We start from the raw sequence: 17,934 nt of genomic DNA, 5'->3' as shown, positions 1-17,934 counted from the left end.
GAAGTGGGGAGAGCACAACGCACTCATTCCAGCTGCCAGCGCTTAAACTTCCAATAGGAATTGCTACTGCTTATGTGCCGATCGCAATACCAGCAACAACTTCAGTTGGAATTCTGCGCTCGCTTGGACTAGACGTGTTTGCGGCTGATTCGCACCTAAAAATAAATAAATATTTGCTTGGTGCATTTAAATTTTAGTAAGAAGTGTGCAAATAATAGTAGAATTAATAAATAAATAATGTAATATTATAAAATATATTTAAGAAGTGCAATTGCTGTTGAAAATTCCAAATAAAATTAAAACAGCTAACGCGTTATCTCTGTATGTTTCTCCCTCTCACAGCTCCTATCTCATTCCAGTGCTCTTGTGCACTGTTTACTTCCAGCCAGTGTTTGGTTCTTTGAGCCGCTCTTGAACGGCGTACAGAGTGTGAGGCATAGAGCAGAGGAATAACAAACAAAGCTGTTTGCTGCTCTAGAGAGTTGTTATTGTGTTGGCTATGAAAATGATCGGCAGCGACTACGTACTGGAAGCGCATAACATATTCCACACCACCGAGGCAAGTGCACTGGAAGCCTCGTAAACAAGCCTAAACATTGAAGTCTTTTGTTTGTTCTCTATCTCTCCCACACACACTATCTGTATAGGTGGACGGTGGTGGCTGTTTCAATGGTGCCGGCAACTCAGCGCTAGTGCTCAAAGGCGTCAACCTGACCGTGCACAGCGGCGAGGTGATGGCCATACTGGGCTCAAAAGGTAGGTAATTGAGTTGCATATATTTATTGCATTTTAAGGAAATTGTTGTTTTTTTTTAGGCAGCGGCAAAAGGGCTCTGCTGGATGTGATTGCTAGACGTGCGGATGGCGCCACTCGTGGACAGGTGCTGCTCAATGGCTCGCCGCTGAGCAAGGCACTCTTCCAGCAACGTTGCGGCTATGTGACACAATCCTGTACCTTTGTGCCAGGTTTGACAGTGGCTCAAACATTACACTACACGCCCACCATTGTAAGTGCAAAATACTCTCGATTAGACATGACTTACAGCCTTTGTTTACTTCTAGCTCGGTGGCTATCTTAAGAGCTCCAAGGTGCGTCAAGTGCTGGCGGATTTGGCGCTCTCGCAAGTGGCGCACAAGCGCGTGGAATATCTGAATATAAGCGAGGCCAGACGCTTAGCCATTGGCATACAGTTGGTTCGAGATCCAGGTGAATTTTGCAGCTTCTCAAACATTTGCAGCTGAGCTTAGCTCTCGTTATTTTCAGTCATGCTGCTGCTGGATGAGCCCACTCAAGGTCTAGATCCCCTCAGTGCTTATCTGCTTATCTCCATACTCTCAAACACGGCCAAGAAGACGGGCTGTGGCATTTTGTTGTCGCTGGAGAAGCCGCGCTCCGATGTGTTCCCCTTTTTGGATCGTGCGCTGTTCCTGTGCCTGGGCGGCGTTGTCTACTCGGGCGGCACTCGTGCCATGTTGGAGTATTTCCATGCCATTGGCTTTCCCTGTCCGCAGCTGGAGAATCCGCTCATGTATTATCTATGTCTCTCCACTGTCGATCGTCGCAGTCGCGATCGTTTTCTCGAGTCCAGTCAGCAGATCGAAGCACTGGTCGAGCGGTTCTCCAGAGAGACGCCCATCTCCGATGCGCCGCTGAACAATATGGGCTCGGGCAAGGTGCCTCTGGCCTATGGCAAGCCCGGCGAGCTTAAAGTTTGGATCATGCTGTATTTGTAAGATCGGAAATTTGAATTTTATTAGAAATGTTTTAGATTCTAAACTTTTTCTTTTAGAAAACTTTTGGCCTCCACATTCTCCTGCGGCGTGGTGGGCATGAAGACGCTCTTCCTGCGCCTGCTACTATTGCCCATATCAATGGCCATTTTATGGGCTTTCTATACGAATCTTACCGTAGGTATTGAGGTTTTTTTTAAAGAGTCTTTTTAATATTATCTTCTCCCGCAGGACGATGCCAGTGGCTTCTTTACCAGAAACGGCATGATATTGAATATACTTGGTCTGTCCTATGGCTGCGGCATTTTGACCACCATAATCTTGTGTAAGTTTGGAAGCAAATCTTTAAAAGCACGGCTTAATTTTTCTACCATTTGCAGTTCCCATTTGGCGCAAAAAGCTCTCCCAGGATACTCCAGAAGGTCTCTATACGGGCACTACGCTACTGCTAGCCTACAACTCCGTTTCGATACCCTTTTCAGCGGTATCTTCTGTTTTGGCTAGCTGTGTTATCTATCCGTAAGAGATCTAGCTTATAGGTAGTGTCTGTATAAATCCTAATTAGTGATTTCTTCATAGCCTGCTCTTGGATTCGAAGTTCAATAATGGCACCGTGTTCGCCTATCTCTTTGTGGCCCTTTGGTCCAGTTATGTGCTGGCCGAGCAAATGACCATATCCTTCTTGCTGGTGGTCAAGGTGCCCTTCAATGCAGCCATAGCAGTGACCTACGTGCTGGTCATCAGCATTGCCCTGGCCAGCGGCACAGTGCGGCAAGTTTTTAGATCTACAATCAAAAGTAAAACTATATCTAATAACTTATTCTAATTGCAGATCGTTTAAGGGCTTGCAGCCCTGGCTGCAGGACAATACCAAGGGCACGCATACGCGTTACGCCTCTTCGCTGCTGCACAGCATCGCCTTTCAGACACGCAAGCTCAACTGCACGCCCACCGCTTCTGTTATATGCCCGAAGCCCACAGACTTTATGCACGAACGCTTGGGCCTACCAGATCCAGATGTAAGTCTACTATCATGCCATATCTTGCTCCTCGTAAACATATTTTCGTATTTCAGGAAACAATTGATGTCGCTGCGTCTTGTGCTTTCGCAGTGGGCTTGGCCGCCTTCAATATGCTGCTCTATTTGTTCCCAATGCCGCGTTGCGTGCGTCAAAAATTTAAAGACTAAACATATAAATTTATATTTGCACAGCACTCACTTAATTTATATGATTTTTAAGATTTTATTAATTACAAAATAAAAAGCAAAAAGAAAGATAATTTGAATTCGCGCCCCACAGGGCTACACTGTCGAGTATTGTCAGCTTACAATTAGCACCGATAAGTCAGGGCTGCAGTAGCTAAAGTCGATCGTCCCGTAAGACTTCGATAATATATTAAACAGCAAGCATCGATAGACCATTCAAAGCTGGTCTTCAACCTTATCGATAATGAAAGCTCAGAACTAGGCGCTCATTTTAAATGCCAGCCAATTAAAATTCACAGCAATCTATTATTTATCATTTTATTTACAAGAAAACTTAAAATTAATATAAATTTCGCAATGAATACAATCGAAAAACATTACAAATACAAATTTTTGAATAGAATTGTTTCATTTCAATTTTAGCAGCTGAATTTTAAAATGTGTTTTAAGTTTTCGCTTTTTCGTGTTTTCTTTTTTTTCAGTTTAACAATTGTCTAACGACTAAATATATGTTTGTTTTATTTAAATAACTAGATACACGCATGGAAATTCATTAGAACGAACTCATCTGATTGAATGAATGTACGCGAGTGTTATTGGGTATTCAGGGGCCATGAATAGCCGAAGACGATGAAAAAATGCGAGCAATAGCTGAATCTAAACGGGAAGTTATTTTGATTTGTGTATACATATATATAAAATACTGTGGCACCTATATAGTTGCTGCTGGAGAGGATTCAAGTATGTGCTTTAACATTGTTAGTTTGCGATGAAGGCATACAAAATAAGGGCTATATAGTTCGGGAACTGGGTTAGACGTATGCCGATGCTGCTGCTGACCTGGAGCTCAATCCGTGTCGTAGTAGGCGTAGTCGTAGCTGGTATCCTCGTCGGCGTATGGAGGCCGCTTGGATTTGCTCTTCTTGTCCTCCTTTTTGCTCTTGGCCGATTTCTTAGACTCCACCGGAGAGGTGGTGGTTGTTGTTGTTTTCGTTGTGCTTGTTGTGGGGCGTCTTGTTGTGGTTGTAGTTGTTGTTGGTGATGTCGTGGTAGAGCTGGTCACCTGGGCGGTCGTCTTCGGACTAGATGGCGCCAGCTGTGGACTGTACTGGGAGTTATACTGCTGCGAGGTCTTCTCCGCCTTGTAGATATCAGCGCGTAGCTTGTTGATGCTGGCAGCGCCAAAGTTGAGCGATTGGGCCGTCTTGAAGAGCTCATCCTCGTCGCTCAGATCCGATTGTTCCTGCTCATGCTGCTTCTGATAGGCGGACTGCTGCTGGCTCCTCAGATGGCTGTGCGCCTGCTGAAATCCATGAGGCTGCCTGCTCGAGACGGGAGCACTGGTGGTGCTCGTGGAGGTCGTGGGGCTGGTGGTTGATCGGTTGCGCAGAAACTTGAAGCGATTGCGTGGGAAGTCACTCTCATACAGCTCCGGATGGTACTGTCCGTCATCTTCATCAATATTGGCGTACGGATTGGCTGTGCTGGGCAGCGCAGGTGTCACAGCCGTTGTCTTCTTGGAGCTCGGACTCTGGCTGGGGCGCTGCGTTTGCTGCACCTGATAGAAACTCTGCTCGTAGGCCTTCTTGTATGTCGTCGGCTTGAAGGTGGTGGGCGTAAAGGCATCCCTTAGGGCCTGCGTGGACAACTTCTTGCTGGGATTCGCTGTGCTAGTGGTGGTCGGATAGTAGAACTCATCATCGACATAGCGCTGGGTGGTCGCCTTGTAGGTGATGCTGCCGCGGCTTGCGAAGGTGCGCGGCTTGGCATTGGAGGCAGAGGCGCTCGACGAGGACTTGAATGGCGACGGCTCCTGGCTGCCCACGCGAGTCAACTGCTGAGCGGTTGATTGGGACCGAGGCCGTTGATACTGCGGCTCCAGCTGGGCAGGTTTCCGGGCTGCATCCTGGTTGGCGTGGAATGGCTGCGGCTTGGCCAGCTCAGCGAACTCGTTGTGATTGATGTAGTTCGACTCCTGCGGGCCGAGCTTTTGCTTGCGTGCTGACACAGTTGGCTTGTGTCGTCTGGTGGTCTCCTTGTCAAAGTCCTGGGCATTCTTGCCCGTCAGCTTGGTCGAGCTGGACGGCTGCTCCGTGCTCTTGTAGCGAAAACCATTGTTCGGATTATATGTGGTTGGCTGGATGCGTTCCTGGGTCTGATAGTCATTGGAGCCGAAGCTGAAGCGGCTGGTGATCCCGCTGCCCAGGCGCGGTGTGGTGCTCGCTGTGGGCGCCAAGGTGCTGGGCGTGGTTGACTTATAGTTCTGCGTATAATCCTGGAACCCTGCATTGAAGGAAGCATGCAGCGTTATCTTCTTCACGGATTTCGTTGAGGGAGCAGCTGTGGTGCTGGTGCCTGCACTGGAACTGGGGCTCTGGCTGGTGCGCTGCCCACGTGTGGGCGTGGCACGCGTCTTGCTAGCTGCCTCAGTGGTCTTGCGATTGTAATCGTTGAAGTCGTTGGGCCTGGGACGCGGTGGCTCCTCGTCAAATTCGCGCCCGCCATGCCGATTGGCAAAGAAGTGCGAGCTGTGGGAACCTTTAAAGATATCATCGATGTCTTCTGTGGATGCCAGCGAGAGACAAGAGCGTGATTAATTTGTGTAATAAATTTGAAGATTCCATTGTTTGTTAACTTACGCTTCGAGTCGTCGTTGTAGTTGTTGTTATTGTTGTAGTTGTTGTTGTAGTTGTTATTGTTGTTGTAGTAGTTACGTTCAGTGGATGTTGTTGTGGTTGTTGTTGTCGTGGGCGTATAATAGCTAGTGATGGGTCGTTTGGTTGTCGGCGCGTTGTCCGCATTGGAACTGGAAGCAGTCACCGCATAATTATGTCTGGGGCGCGACTTTTGATCGCCGCGGCTCTCCTTGGAGCGACGCACATCACCTGCAATCAGGTCAAGTCGTGTATAATGGGATCGCAACAATAATGGATAAGACAACATAATTGGATCATTATCTACCACTTTCGGCTCGCTGCAAATGGAAGGTGGACTCATCCTCCTGATTAACGCTCTTGCTCTCGTCACCCGAGCGATACAAATCGTTCAGATAGAGCGACGTGGACTTGTCGCAGTCGACGTCTGCCCAGTTGGCGCAGATCTGCAGCTCTTGATCGAAGGCAGTGCTGTTTGGGCAGAGGAAGCGATAGTCCTGCACCTGTTGGACAAACGAATTATTTCTTCGATGTGAGAGCTGCGCAAACAGTTAGCCGCATTTACAGCAAAAGCACATAACCAGATCAACATGCAAGATTCAATTTGATAAGTGGGCGAAATTAGTTAATAAGCAATTTTTGGTTTCTTTTCTAATTGTTAATTTTTTTGTTTAATTAACAACAGCAACAACAACAGCACTAAATCAGATGAATCTTTAAATAGAAATATTTACATATAAACATTTTCTTAATATTAAAAGATGAGCTTAAAGTTATAAAAGGATAGCAGATATAAACAATTGAAAAATAAAATCAAAAAAATTATATACGATTATTCATACTCAAAAAAAAAATAAAAAAACAAGTATTTTATTATAAGAAAAAAATAAAAATACGTAAATAATATAATAAATTCAAAATTCTGAAAATAATAAATTCACTTAAGGTATGCAAGCTAAAATTTTCCAGACGAAAGATATCAAAAAAATTTCCAGAATATAATTATAATGCTGAAAGTCTGAAATATTCAACTCTTTCTCAAAATGCAAGCTTCATGAAGTATCCAGAAAATAATGGATGGCATGGATGGTATGAAATATTAATTATTTGTGCAAATAAAATTAAAAATGGCACCTATACTATAATTGTGCAAATAAAATTAAAAATGACACCTATATAGTTGCGGCTTCCCTTATTAGGAAAAAATACTATTGATATGCAAGAGTTCTTATCCATAATTTTAATTAATAAAAAATAAATAATGCGTTTATGCAAAAAAGCAGGTAGACAAATAGGTAACGGAAATGACTCATCTTCTTATCTTCCTCATAATTATATATGTATATGTCATAATTTATAGAATTATTTTCACGCATTTATAATCATATAGAAAATCACATTGAATACCAATATTATAGCTTATAATCGTTTAATTGAATAACTACTGAATTATAGCTATCAAAAATAGCCTTGAATGCTTTATAAAATATAAATCTAAGCGATGACCATCTAAATTGGTACTATTTTTCATAATTATATATCAAAAGCTGTTTAAGTTATTTATAACAGCCAGCTGTTGAAACATTTAATAAGATTTGCCATTTAATTGTAAAATAAATAGTGTTTGCTTAAGGTGTGTAAATAATAATTATAACTAACATAATTTTGATGACGGTATCAAGCTATGTGGCTCTAGCCCATGTATGGAAGTCTGCATGCCTAACTGTTCATTCCCATGAGCTCATACGTATACACTAGGTGTGCAGTAAAAGACTAAAAACTCTAGAAGCTTCACAATCTTCTAGAATCTACATAAAAAATAAAAAAATAAAAATAAAAAAAACACCTCAACTCGGACGTAGGGTATCTAATAGCCTAGCAGTGGAATTTTTATATGTATGTTTTTATATATAAATATATTTGCTTAAGGAATATATGCATTTCATTTTCATGTATATAAACTTTGTATACAATAAAATACATATCAAATCCAATTGGAATCTGCGAGTTAATCTCCAATTCGAATTATTACATGATAGCATTTTTGAATAGCTACTAACTATATAGAACACTTTGTATACATTTTATTCTAAACACGTTTCATTACTATATGGAATAAAGACTATCTTAGCGATGTCGTATGGTGCATATCGTGACAATAGTTGGAAGAGCCGTGGCAAGGTTTCGACTTTAACAAGCCAAAGGCCGTTGATGAACTTTGGCATTTGTCGTATGTTTTTTATTGCTTCGTCTGCCTCTTCTTCTTCTTCTACTTCTACTTGTGCTGTGTGGCACTTGGCATTTGAATTGGTATCCGGCTGCGGCAGTTGCCACCAGATGATGCTGCTGCTGCACACATTTTGGCCGTTAATTGAGGCGAAGTGAACGTGTTCTCTGATCTGGCCCATGTGTGTGTGTGTGTGTATGCCACATCATTCATAGAATAGTAGGCTAATTGACAACTAAAAATCCACATGTATAGTACTTATATAGTTCAAAACCCGCACCATTGTGACTTGGGCATTATTTACTTTGTTAAACATGGTAAGAGCAATGCCGGCAATGCTGCCCGTTTGCTGCACGATGCTCAATGCCCGATTCCTTTAAACTAGGCAAAAATGTATCTATTTCGCAAACTGTCCGAGCTCAGTCAGCAGCAAGTGGATGTCTGTGAGGAGGCCGCATCGAGTGTACTGGACGATGTGTTCAAGGGCAAAGCCAGCACCATATTCAGCTATGGCCATTGGCCGATTGGCGAGAGACGTAGCAGCAAGGTGGACGTGGTGGATCGCATTTTGTGCAAGCTATTTGGCCATGTTTGCACCATGCAGGTGACGATGCAGATCAACGTATCCATTAGTCATATGCAACAGCATGTGGCAAAGGATCACTTGACGGGCACACAGGAGAAGCACTTTGTCGCCTCGCCCCATGATGTCTATGCGTATATAGAGAGGGTCATTGGGCAGCTGCAGCAGCAATCGGACGATGCGATGCCCACCAATGACTATCCCTATGCGCTATTCACCATATGCGTGAGGCAGACTAATTTGGACCGATCGCTGCATCTGAACGGCAGCATCCAGCTCGTCCATTTGACGGCCGTCGATAAGTCGGAGATGATGCTGCAACTGCACACGCCCATGGCCTCATTGCTAAGGATAATCAGTGCGCTGGCGAGCAATACCAAAACGCATATCAGGTACTATAATATACGGTTAACGCGAATCCTCAAGGATTTACTGGACAGCGATGAGAGCACTGTGATAATCAATTATACAACTGCGCCGGATCCACAATTCGATGCAATTACGGCCATGGACTGTGCCAAGGTCTGGAAGGCGCTCTACCTGCGGGAGCGCGAAAAATTCCATTGCCTGAGCAATAAGCTAAGCGGTCTAGAGTTCTGGCGCGGCAGCGATTACAAATTCCAGCTGGATGAGCTGCTGGAGTTGCTGAAGAAGAACAACACCCGCATTCAGCTGGAATTCGAATTTCCGAACCAACGCAACACCTACACTCAATGCAAGACCAATACCAGCCCATTGTGCCAGCTGCAGCAGGCAACAATATTCGCTGACGAGGAGGAGATGGAGGCGAGTCGGCTGTCCGATCAGCTCAGGCACATCAAGACCGATGCGGAAGCCAGCCTTGAGGAGATGCTGGAAGTGCGGCACATTGTCACACAGCTGGCCATCAGCCACGAGCAGAATAGCGAGCAGCTGAAGCAGAAAACCCAAATGTTGGACCGTCTGCATCTCAGGCTGGCGAAGAGCAACAGGAAGCTGCAGAAGCAGCGTCTCAAATTTAAGCGCAAGCTGGCCAAGTACTCGAATATGTTTGAGCTTTTGTGGACACATCAGCGCAGGGAGCAGCAAGTGCAGGAGCAGCAGCGACAGGCGCAGCTATCGAAGGTGCTGGACGACATCTACCTAGAGCTGCATAGCACGCAGCTGCTGGAGAGCAGCGATAGCCAATCTGTAGGTTAGATGTCTCGCTCCGTCTGTTGCACTCTCTGCCGCTCTCCATGTGTATCGCATCTGTCTCTGACTGTACCTCGCTCCCACTGCCGCTCTCTCGCTCTCTCTCTCTCTCTGCCCCTATATGTGGCAGTCAATTAATGTTAAACGTATCGAATACTTTATGCACTTAAAGGTCAGCGAACAGCCAGCAGATGCTGTTCCGCTGCAACTGCAGAGCACCGGCTGGCAACCTGGGCAGTCACGAAGTCTACTTGACCCCCCACCCACCCATCCCTTTGACAGTGCTCCTCCCGCACTCGGCTGAGCCGATGGGGTGGGGGCCTATGTAGCCGTGCATCTTTGCCATTTAAACTGACAGCGACTCAGAGTGCCCGCAAGTTAACAAATGGCTGATGTTTTGTCTTTGCGTCTCTCTTCTCTTCTTTAAGGCTTTCGGAATACTCGTGGCCCTATGGCGGCCACTCTAAATTGTCTATTTTACAACGTAATATGCGCGTGTATCGAATAAAATTTTATCAATTTGATGCTGTGAAAAGTTGAAAATCAACCGAAGAATTTAGACTGCATTTCGATGCCGAAGCCAAGTGCGCTCTTAGCCGAAGGTTGTGGTAGATTGTTGGTTAATCCATTGTTTACACCATAACTTGCGTGTAATTTTAATCATTATATGTAGACATGCTGCTACACTACTGACCTTATGACACTGGCTGATGCCCTGTAAATGGCTATTCATTACATAGTTTGCTTATTGTCGAGTTGGTCATAAGGGAAATCTGATCAAATCTGTCTCTCACATTATTTGATGATATGTTACGTTTCTTTTACAATAAATAAAAGTATCCCTTAGGCGATCATAATCCACACTACCAACTCGGCTACAAAATTATTCAATATTTGTAATTTCCGAATGAATCTAAGAAGTAAGAAACATTATACCTGATAAATAAAAACAAATTTTACAAGATTTTAATTCTAAAAGTCTTCATTCGAAATTCAAAAACGCAAAATAAAAAGCATATAATAATATAATAATATAATATGCTGTTAAAAAAAAAAACTAATATACAACTTTTAAGAAAAATTAAAATTTAAAACTTAAGAAAATTTTTAATTTTATTTTAAATGCTTATAATTTCTTATCCCAACATGTTTATAGAATTCAGATGGATAGAAATGTGTATATACTATAAATGATATTGGTGCGAGATATATGTTATCTTATAAAATTCTACATAGACCGCTTAACAACCTTGGGAAAATTGTAGTGATTAACCTTAAACTACTCCGAATTTTGTAGTCCATCCTTTCACATATTTACAATCTACAAAGCCTATATACCCACTGTAAGTAGTGCATACACATTTGTACATATATATGATCCATCTATCTCACATGTTGTTACAAATTCAACTGTCAATGCTCTGTTGTTGTTGTTGCTGTTGTAGTTGTTGTTTTAAGCTGTCGTATAACACTTACCCCCACTCCGGGCAGCTTGACACAGACATGGAACATCTGACACTGCGTCTCGGGATCGGCATAGTAGCCGCCAAGTATCTTGTCGCGGCAGGTGAACTGTGTCTTGGGCATATTCTGCAGACTGTAGGTGGGCCAGGGCCTGCCAAAGACATCCTCGTCCTCGTCCAGCAGCTGGGCCTGCCCCAACACTTGGCCGCACAGCAGGGCCATTGCGGTGGCTGCAAAGATCAACAAGACAAAACAAAACAAAATCGTGAGCTTTTCGAACACAAATTGGAAACTCAAGTGGTGCAATGCCACAGCAACCACTGGCTGCCAGCTCGGTTGCCCCGCTAACCTTCATCTTAATGTGGCTCGCGCACTCGCAACACTTTCGCTTGCAAGACGAGCCACATGATTTATGCGTGTATCTGAGTTGTGCCTGTGTGCGTGTATGAGTGTGCCTGTGTGTGTGTGTGTGTGTAACTGATGCTCAAGGTTGGCTAAGTTCTGTGTGCGTGTGTTGTTTTTGTAAGCTTTTGCTTTTGCTTTTGTTTTTATTTGACTATTGATGGCTTTTTGATACAGAAAGACATCATTAAGATTCAAAACCGCAAATTCCCACAGCGCGCTGTTTGTACACTTGTGTCAATTCAGCTACCAAATTGGCCACAAATCCACAACAAAAATATCTATATGAATCCCAATCTGAGGGTCAAACAATTAAAATGTCATGTCAATCAAATGTTATGGATTACCTATGCCAAGCAACAAGGGAGTACATGATACATTAAAAGCCACTTACATATGTGAAATGTTTAATTACCATCGAATAGCGCTAGACTTTTGGCAAGCATTACTATCAATCAAGCTATGGAATAAACTTTAATAGAGACAAATTCCAACATGTCACACTAAAACACGCTTCCAAATGTGAAAAATCAAGTTGCCTTGGCATTTTTTTTGGCTAGCACTGTGGTGGCAGCTCTTGCAGGCACTGTTATGGTTAGTTTACTTTAAAGTTTTTACATCTCACACTAAAAGCCACTTGCACATATAAAATGTCAAGTAATTTCAAGCTTACATGTTGACTTTAAGTTGAATAGACTCTTTGCATATAGATAGATAGATCATATCCTAGTTTACGTATGTATGCTACATTAAAAGCTACTGTGACATTTGATACTCTTAAATTCCTCCCATGTCTTTGAGCCAACACTGCTGATTGACTTTTTACAGGCACTGTATATAGTACAAATATTACAAAAAAACACTTACTTATGCAGCGCCTAATTATACTAAGGTTTTTTAATTGGTCTTATTGCCGCACTTTTTGCAGGCATTGTTTCAGCTAAATCTGATGGATCCTTATCCTATTATATTAATATAAGCACTACATTCATTTAATTTACTAAATTACTCAGATATCTAGGCTTGTCTGATTTTTTGCAGTCACTGTTGTCAAATCAAATATTAAAGCAGGAATTATTCATCTGTGCATCTATTCTTATAACTGAGAGTACAAACCATACTAAATGCTATTGCCACATGTGCAGCACTTAATTAGCAAGACGACTTTTGGCCGGCACTGTTAACAGACTTTTTGCAGGCGCTGTTCTGACAAAGTGGAATGGCAAACGGAAGATGCGCTTGCCGCAATTAAAGCAACTGCAATTTGCAATTGCAGAACCAATGCAAATCGCAAATCGCCTTGGCTCAAATTGCAGTCAAATTTGTTGGCTGGAGGATTGCGCAATCATCGTTTGGTGTATATAACAGCCATTAAAAGAGGGACAGGGGGAGAGGGAGAAAGACTTAGGCTTTGAAGATTCGCATTGAATTCAAAGTGAATTTCATTTTCAATTCCCCAAAACTTTTTCCCCAGACATTTGAAATCTTTGCCTTTGTGAACTATGACTGGGCAGCAGCAACTCCGGGAATTGTGGTTTTTGTTGGGCCATCTCTTTTGTTTAACTCGAGTTCAGGCGAAACCAATTTGAATCCCAGACCCAGACAGCTTCCGTGGGGCGTCGTCTCTACCACTTAATGATCATTCAAAAGTTTTACATGCGCATATAATTATTTCTGACCCAATATTCATTTAAGGCAAATTATTTATCTTACCTATTGGCCGCATTTTTGTTGTTTTTGCCAAAAATTCATAACTGATTGCATTTTATGCTTTTTTTTTTTTTTTGTAGTGTGGACTCGGGTAATATTTATAGAAATTCCCATAAACTGATGCTGAGTTAATGTGCAGACCTTGAGTCAATGCTTAATTTCCTCTTATGAAAGATTAAAGAGCCAGAGCCAGAGCCAGAGCCAGCCCCAGCTAATGATCATGCGAATTAATTATCGCGAGGAGATGAGCTCCGCATGATGTGATTGTTGGAATGCGTAATTAAAGCCACCGAAATAGAAGGTCAATACAATGCGTGCGCAATGAGCTAACGTCCCAAATGATCTCTGTCATCAGGAAGTGATTTCAATGAATCTTCAAATGTGTTCTGTGTCTTTAATGTGCGGGGTAACTTTTTGTCCGCCGTAATGACCGCTTGTATTACCTGATGATGTACTTTTTGCTACACTCTTTAGTGTCTATTAAAAATCTATTAATCAATTTATTTTTCTCATAAAAACTGAACTATTCTTTAAGGTCATAAAACCAATATGAATGTCTGGAAATTATTGCAATAAAGCTTTTGTCTTAATTAAAGATTAATAGTAGAATTTCAACAATATTTTATAAATTAAGGATTAAAGGCTAAATCACATTCGTTTTTTATACAAAATAAAAAAAAAATTAAAAATTAATTTTAATTTAATAATAATATTTTTTTAAGGCATCCATAAAACTAATATATATAAAATTTTGCAAAAGTTAATGGTTGAAAATTTCTTATTCAACCTTTAACGAGCTGTCCCAACTCCCTTAAGTCTTGTTTGAGTACTCAACTCAATATTTTCTTTAAAACTTTTACTTCTTATATTTAAACTTATAAAAAACTGCGATTATTTTTGTTTATTATTTTCAATTTTGTGAATTATAAAAGTCATTAAATTATCAATTGAAAATATGTTTCTATTTAATAAATATTGCAAATATTAAATTTGTTTTTATTGTGTTAAGCATTTGTTTTTCGTAACTAAATTATTAATGACTGATTTCAAATGAGAAAAAAAAAATTTTTAAAACCTTCTCAAAGTTTCTAGAACATAGCACCAAGAATGTGATTTTGCTATTTTAAATTAAAGAATTGGAATTTTTTAAGATAAGTAGAAAATATAAAATTAAAAAATACATATATATTTTTTCTAATGCTTTCTAAAATTTTAAAATTGATTTTGTCTCTTAAACAGATTATTTTCAAAGACTCACCCAGTAGAAGTGCGCTCATTTGATAGGTAATAGTCGACATGGCGCTTATCTTAGTTAATTAATCCAAAATCGGGGCGTATATCCACAGCCGAAAGCGTAATTTATAATATCCAAAGTAAGGAGGGGGAATTATCCGAAGTGCCTAAGCTGCTAGTTAAAGTAGATATTCACATGGAATGCACTGTAAACAGATAACAAACACAACACGCAGAAAGATCATATAAATACGATTATTACAAAACGCACAATTATGTTTTTTTAAAAGCTTTTGTATTTTTTTTTTTTTCGGTTTTTATGCTATGCTTTTCATGCATTCTTTTTTGTTTTTTAGAAAATTAACACAAAATCATCGAGCGATTCATTTTCATTATGTGAAACTGTTTGTCATGCCAGCGCTCAACTAGAAAATAAGCAAAAAATGCCGACAAAGTGTTCAAATCGAAAATTCTGCTATTTCAGCTTCTTCTCTGTTGTTGCTGCTTCTTCTTCTTATTTTTCTTTTGCTTCGAACCGAGCTCGTATGTAAATGCGTAAAAATGTGTTTCGCAAGGTGCGAAAACTACGGAAAAGCCATTTAGAATGTGCAGCGAAACGTTGCAGACGTCTTTGCCAGTTGACTGGGCAAACAGGCAGACTAACAAAAAGCACTCAGTCACTGACAGTTACTGACAGTCACAGTCACAGTCACAGTGACAGTCACTGTTTGTGTGTTTTAACCAGTTGAACTACGAACCGCACGAGACGAGCCAACGACGAGGCGCAATGTTGCGCGTTTTGCGACTTTATCGTTTACGTTGTCGAAGCGAAATGATTTCTGAAAGCGAAAGGAAAAACCACTTGGGCCTCATCAGCAGAAGCAGCCAAGGCAGAGCCAGCAGCAGTGTCGGCAGCAGCAACGTCGACAGCAGCAGCGACGTCGCAGCTGGCAGCGTAGACGAGTCGATGCTAGAAGCTGCTGCTTTAGCTTTGGCCAAGCTTCGTGTCTGGCTGGGCGCATGTGTCGCATGCTTAACGCACATTACGCATACGCAGCGTGTGACATGTTGTTTGAATTGTTGTTTCAGTTGCATTTTGGCATCGTTTGTCACTCACTTACGTCAGCTGGCGGCAGCCACAGGGCCACAGCAGCAGCAGCAGCGGCAGCATCAATTCATGCTTATGACCGCACTCCCACCGCAAGACGCCTGCAATTACATGTACAGAAAATGTTTGTTTGACTTGCAACTGAAGCTGAAGCTGAAGCGTCGGTTGCATCTTCCGCTGGTATTATGTCATAGTTAGTCATGGCGCGGCGCGGCATTGTCATTTACTCTTGCTGCTGCTGCCACGACGACTGCTTGTGTCGGGGCAAAAGTCGCGCTGCCTCTGCCGCTGCCGCCGCTGCTGCTGCTGATGTTGCTGCCTCTCGGCAATCCGGTTCGCGTATATGGGTAAGTAGTGTGGGGAATGCGCGGCATTTGTTGCAGTGTGGGAATTTGCACGCCTGCAGATCTAGCAGAGATCTCCGCTTACTGGGCGTTGCTATTTAAAAAACATTTTTGTTTGCAGTTTCTGATCTGGCCAACAAAAATGAGACAAAATAAAGGCGGCTCGACGCCTAATGTCCATCACAGTGTGGCCCTAAACTGACAGCTTGGCATTTCAAAGTTGAGGTTGGCTGCCGGAAAAACAAAGCAAAGCAGCTGCAGCTGTAAGCAAACAAACAGACGACAACAAAAAATGTCAACTGAAGACGAGCCTGAGTTGACTGGTTGTTGACTTGCAGCAGCCTCGTTTAGCTGCGGGCATATACCATCCTATGTGCTGCGCCTGCAACTGGCTTCCCATCAATATTTTGTTGTTGTTTCTGTCTAATTTCTCGGCTCATGTTCAGAGTTCAGCTGCAATGATTGTGTAACAGTTTTTCGGCAGGTCGTTGGGGCAGAGATGGGTAGAGAGGGCTACAAATAAAAAACATAATAAATGTTCAATTTATTTTGCTTGGCCTACGTTTTGTGTCATCCCCGGCAAAGAAAGGCTATGACTCACGCGATGCTGTTGCCCAACTGCGTGGGAAAGGCTAATAACTAGGAAGTGTCCAGACGGCCAGGCGGCTAGGCTAAACAAAATAAAACAAAACAAAATCAACAATCAAATGCAAAGCGAGCGCCAAACAAAAGACTTAAGGCACGAACTCGGTTCGAGTTTCTTTTGGCATTACACAGCAGCCCAGGCACAATTCTAATTAGCGCCCGCTTTCAATTAAATACACATCAATTTGAATGGCCTCCGCCTGGCTGACATTGATAAATGCGCCACGACTTTGCTGTACCGATGGCAACTGGTAAAAGGGTCTTACAGCAACTCGTTAAGAATTCCAATGCACGTAAATTATTTAATATTTCTTTTTTCATTTTCTTCTTTTTTTGGGGTTTTATGTATTATTATTATTATTTTGGTTGTGTGTGATTATATAAGATGCTTGGCTGGTTGAATGCAGTAAAAGTGCCGAAAGCATTTGCACAATGTGTGGGAGCCAATGCAAAATGCATGCAGACATTCACCAGCAGCAGCAGCAGCAGCAGCAACAGCAGCAGCAGCAGTAACCACAGTAACTGCAGCAGCAGCAGCAAGAGTAAATTTCAATTAAGCTGAAGATGCGCGTCTGGCATTTGCTGGCAGCGCGACGCGCCAAAAAAATGCCAAAAAGTTAGCATCAGGCCAAACCAAACGAGTCAAAAGCAGAAATTGGGAATGGGGCTGCTTGGCTGCTTGGGAGCTGCATGGCTGGGCATTTCAATTTCAATTGGAATTGCTTGTCGGAGCCCATTGAGTAATTGTGCAGCAATGAGCATAGGCATGTGGCGGCTGGCTGCCAGCAGATTTTCCGTTGATAAAGTGGAAAACCTCATAATAAGAAATCACATACATACACTCACACGCTGCGCTGCCTGATTCGCTGGCAGCATTTCGCATGGGCTGCGATTCGGTACGCCTGCACGTGGCATAGGCAGTCGCAGCTGTGCAATTTACAGTTTATGATGCGACAGATGCTTGCGAAATATCGACGGCTCAGGCGCAGGATTGGGTCAGCCAGCCAGTTGTGCGGTCAGTCAGTCAGCCAGTCGGTCGGTCAGCTAATTTGACAGTTAGCGAAACGCATTGCCAAATAGATTTACAGATGCGCGTTTTATGCGAGCAATTAAAACGAAAGACTTAAGCAACGAACTTGTTCGACCAGCTACTGTCAACTTAAGCTCTGCACTCATAAACTGCCCAAAATCCAGGCAGCTATATAACTATCTAAATATAGATAAATATATACGTATATACATATTATATATTGATGCTCAGTTGATGCTGCATTTGGATTTGCATAAAATGCGCATTAGGCAGCACCCCCGCGATTAGGCGCAACTTGTGCCGAAATCTTTCCAAGCCGAAACGTGAGAAAATGTTATAGACATTGCAGTTGCTAAGCTCGCTCAAACAACAACAAAATAAATGACAACAAAAATGTATATATAAATATATATGTATGTATTGC

The 17,934-nt window shown here is 42.3% G+C and overlaps 3 protein-coding genes across 5 annotated transcripts; 2 read left to right on the top strand and 1 right to left on the bottom strand.

Annotated features, from left to right (window-relative positions):
• The first annotated feature begins 88 nt into the window (after positions 1–88).
• Positions 89–2,958, top strand: LOC6573196 (ATP-binding cassette sub-family G member 5). 2 transcript variants are annotated; one of them, XM_015166797.3, is made up of 12 exons: positions 89–196; positions 343–559; positions 648–756; positions 816–1,006; positions 1,062–1,206; positions 1,264–1,729; positions 1,790–1,907; positions 1,962–2,055; positions 2,111–2,249; positions 2,310–2,501; positions 2,563–2,749; positions 2,806–2,958. In XM_015166797.3, the coding sequence occupies exons 2-12, from the start codon at positions 500–502 to the stop codon at positions 2,917–2,919; spliced, it is 1,815 nt and encodes a 604-aa protein (XP_015022283.1). In that variant the 5' UTR covers positions 89–196; positions 343–499; the 3' UTR covers positions 2,920–2,958. The 2 variants fall into 2 exon arrangements, with proteins under 2 accessions (XP_015022283.1, XP_001999286.1); XM_001999250.4 differs by having other exon boundaries at positions 105–196; positions 360–559.
• Positions 2,959–3,396: 438 nt separating this feature from the next.
• LOC6573197 (flocculation protein FLO11) lies at positions 3,397–15,211 on the bottom strand. 2 transcript variants are annotated; one of them, XM_032733713.2, is made up of 6 exons: positions 15,142–15,211; positions 14,409–14,589; positions 11,051–11,268; positions 5,899–6,130; positions 5,577–5,822; positions 3,397–5,499 (listed from the first exon to the last, which is right to left on the bottom strand). In XM_032733713.2, the coding sequence occupies exons 2-6, from the start codon at positions 14,446–14,448 to the stop codon at positions 3,785–3,787; spliced, it is 2,451 nt and encodes an 816-aa protein (XP_032589604.1). In that variant the 5' UTR covers positions 14,449–14,589; positions 15,142–15,211; the 3' UTR covers positions 3,397–3,784. The 2 variants fall into 2 exon arrangements, with proteins under 2 accessions (XP_032589604.1, XP_001999287.2); XM_001999251.4 differs by having other exon boundaries at positions 5,899–6,094.
• On the top strand, positions 8,027–10,121 carry LOC6573198 (kinesin heavy chain). The gene is made up of 2 exons (XM_001999252.4): positions 8,027–8,135; positions 8,204–10,121. Exons 1-2 carry the CDS (start codon positions 8,133–8,135, stop codon positions 9,578–9,580), a joined length of 1,380 nt encoding a protein of 459 aa, XP_001999288.2. The 5' UTR covers positions 8,027–8,132; the 3' UTR covers positions 9,581–10,121.
• Positions 15,212–17,934: the final 2,723 nt, after the last annotated feature.

The sequence above is a fragment of the Drosophila mojavensis genome, unplaced genomic scaffold (genome assembly GCF_018153725.1).
Source record: "Drosophila mojavensis isolate 15081-1352.22 unplaced genomic scaffold, ASM1815372v1 contig_16, whole genome shotgun sequence".
Lineage (NCBI taxonomy): Eukaryota > Metazoa > Arthropoda > Insecta > Diptera > Drosophilidae > Drosophila > Drosophila mojavensis.
This window is presented reverse-complemented; position numbering and strand designations above follow the sequence as displayed.

Bases quoted from the DNA above. Each gene is read 5' to 3' on its own strand.
- LOC6573197 (XM_032733713.2), bottom strand. From the start codon at position 14,448: ATGTCGACTATTACCTATCAAATGAGCGCACTTCTACTGG. The intron at 6,131-11,050 runs GTAAGTGTTATA...CTGTTTGCGCAG, and splicing joins TCAAGCTGCCCGGAGTGGGG to CTCTCACATCGAAGAAATAA. The intron at 5,823-5,898 runs GTAGATAATGAT...ACCTGATTGCAG, and splicing joins TTTGCAGCGAGCCGAAAGTG to GTGATGTGCGTCGCTCCAAG.
- LOC6573196 (XM_015166797.3), top strand. From the start codon at position 500: ATGAAAATGATCGGCAGCGACTACGTACTGGAAGCGCATAACATATTC. The intron at 1,207-1,263 runs GTGAATTTTGCA...CGTTATTTTCAG, and splicing joins ACAGTTGGTTCGAGATCCAG to TCATGCTGCTGCTGGATGAG. The intron at 2,502-2,562 runs GCAAGTTTTTAG...TTCTAATTGCAG, and splicing joins CTGGCCAGCGGCACAGTGCG to ATCGTTTAAGGGCTTGCAGC.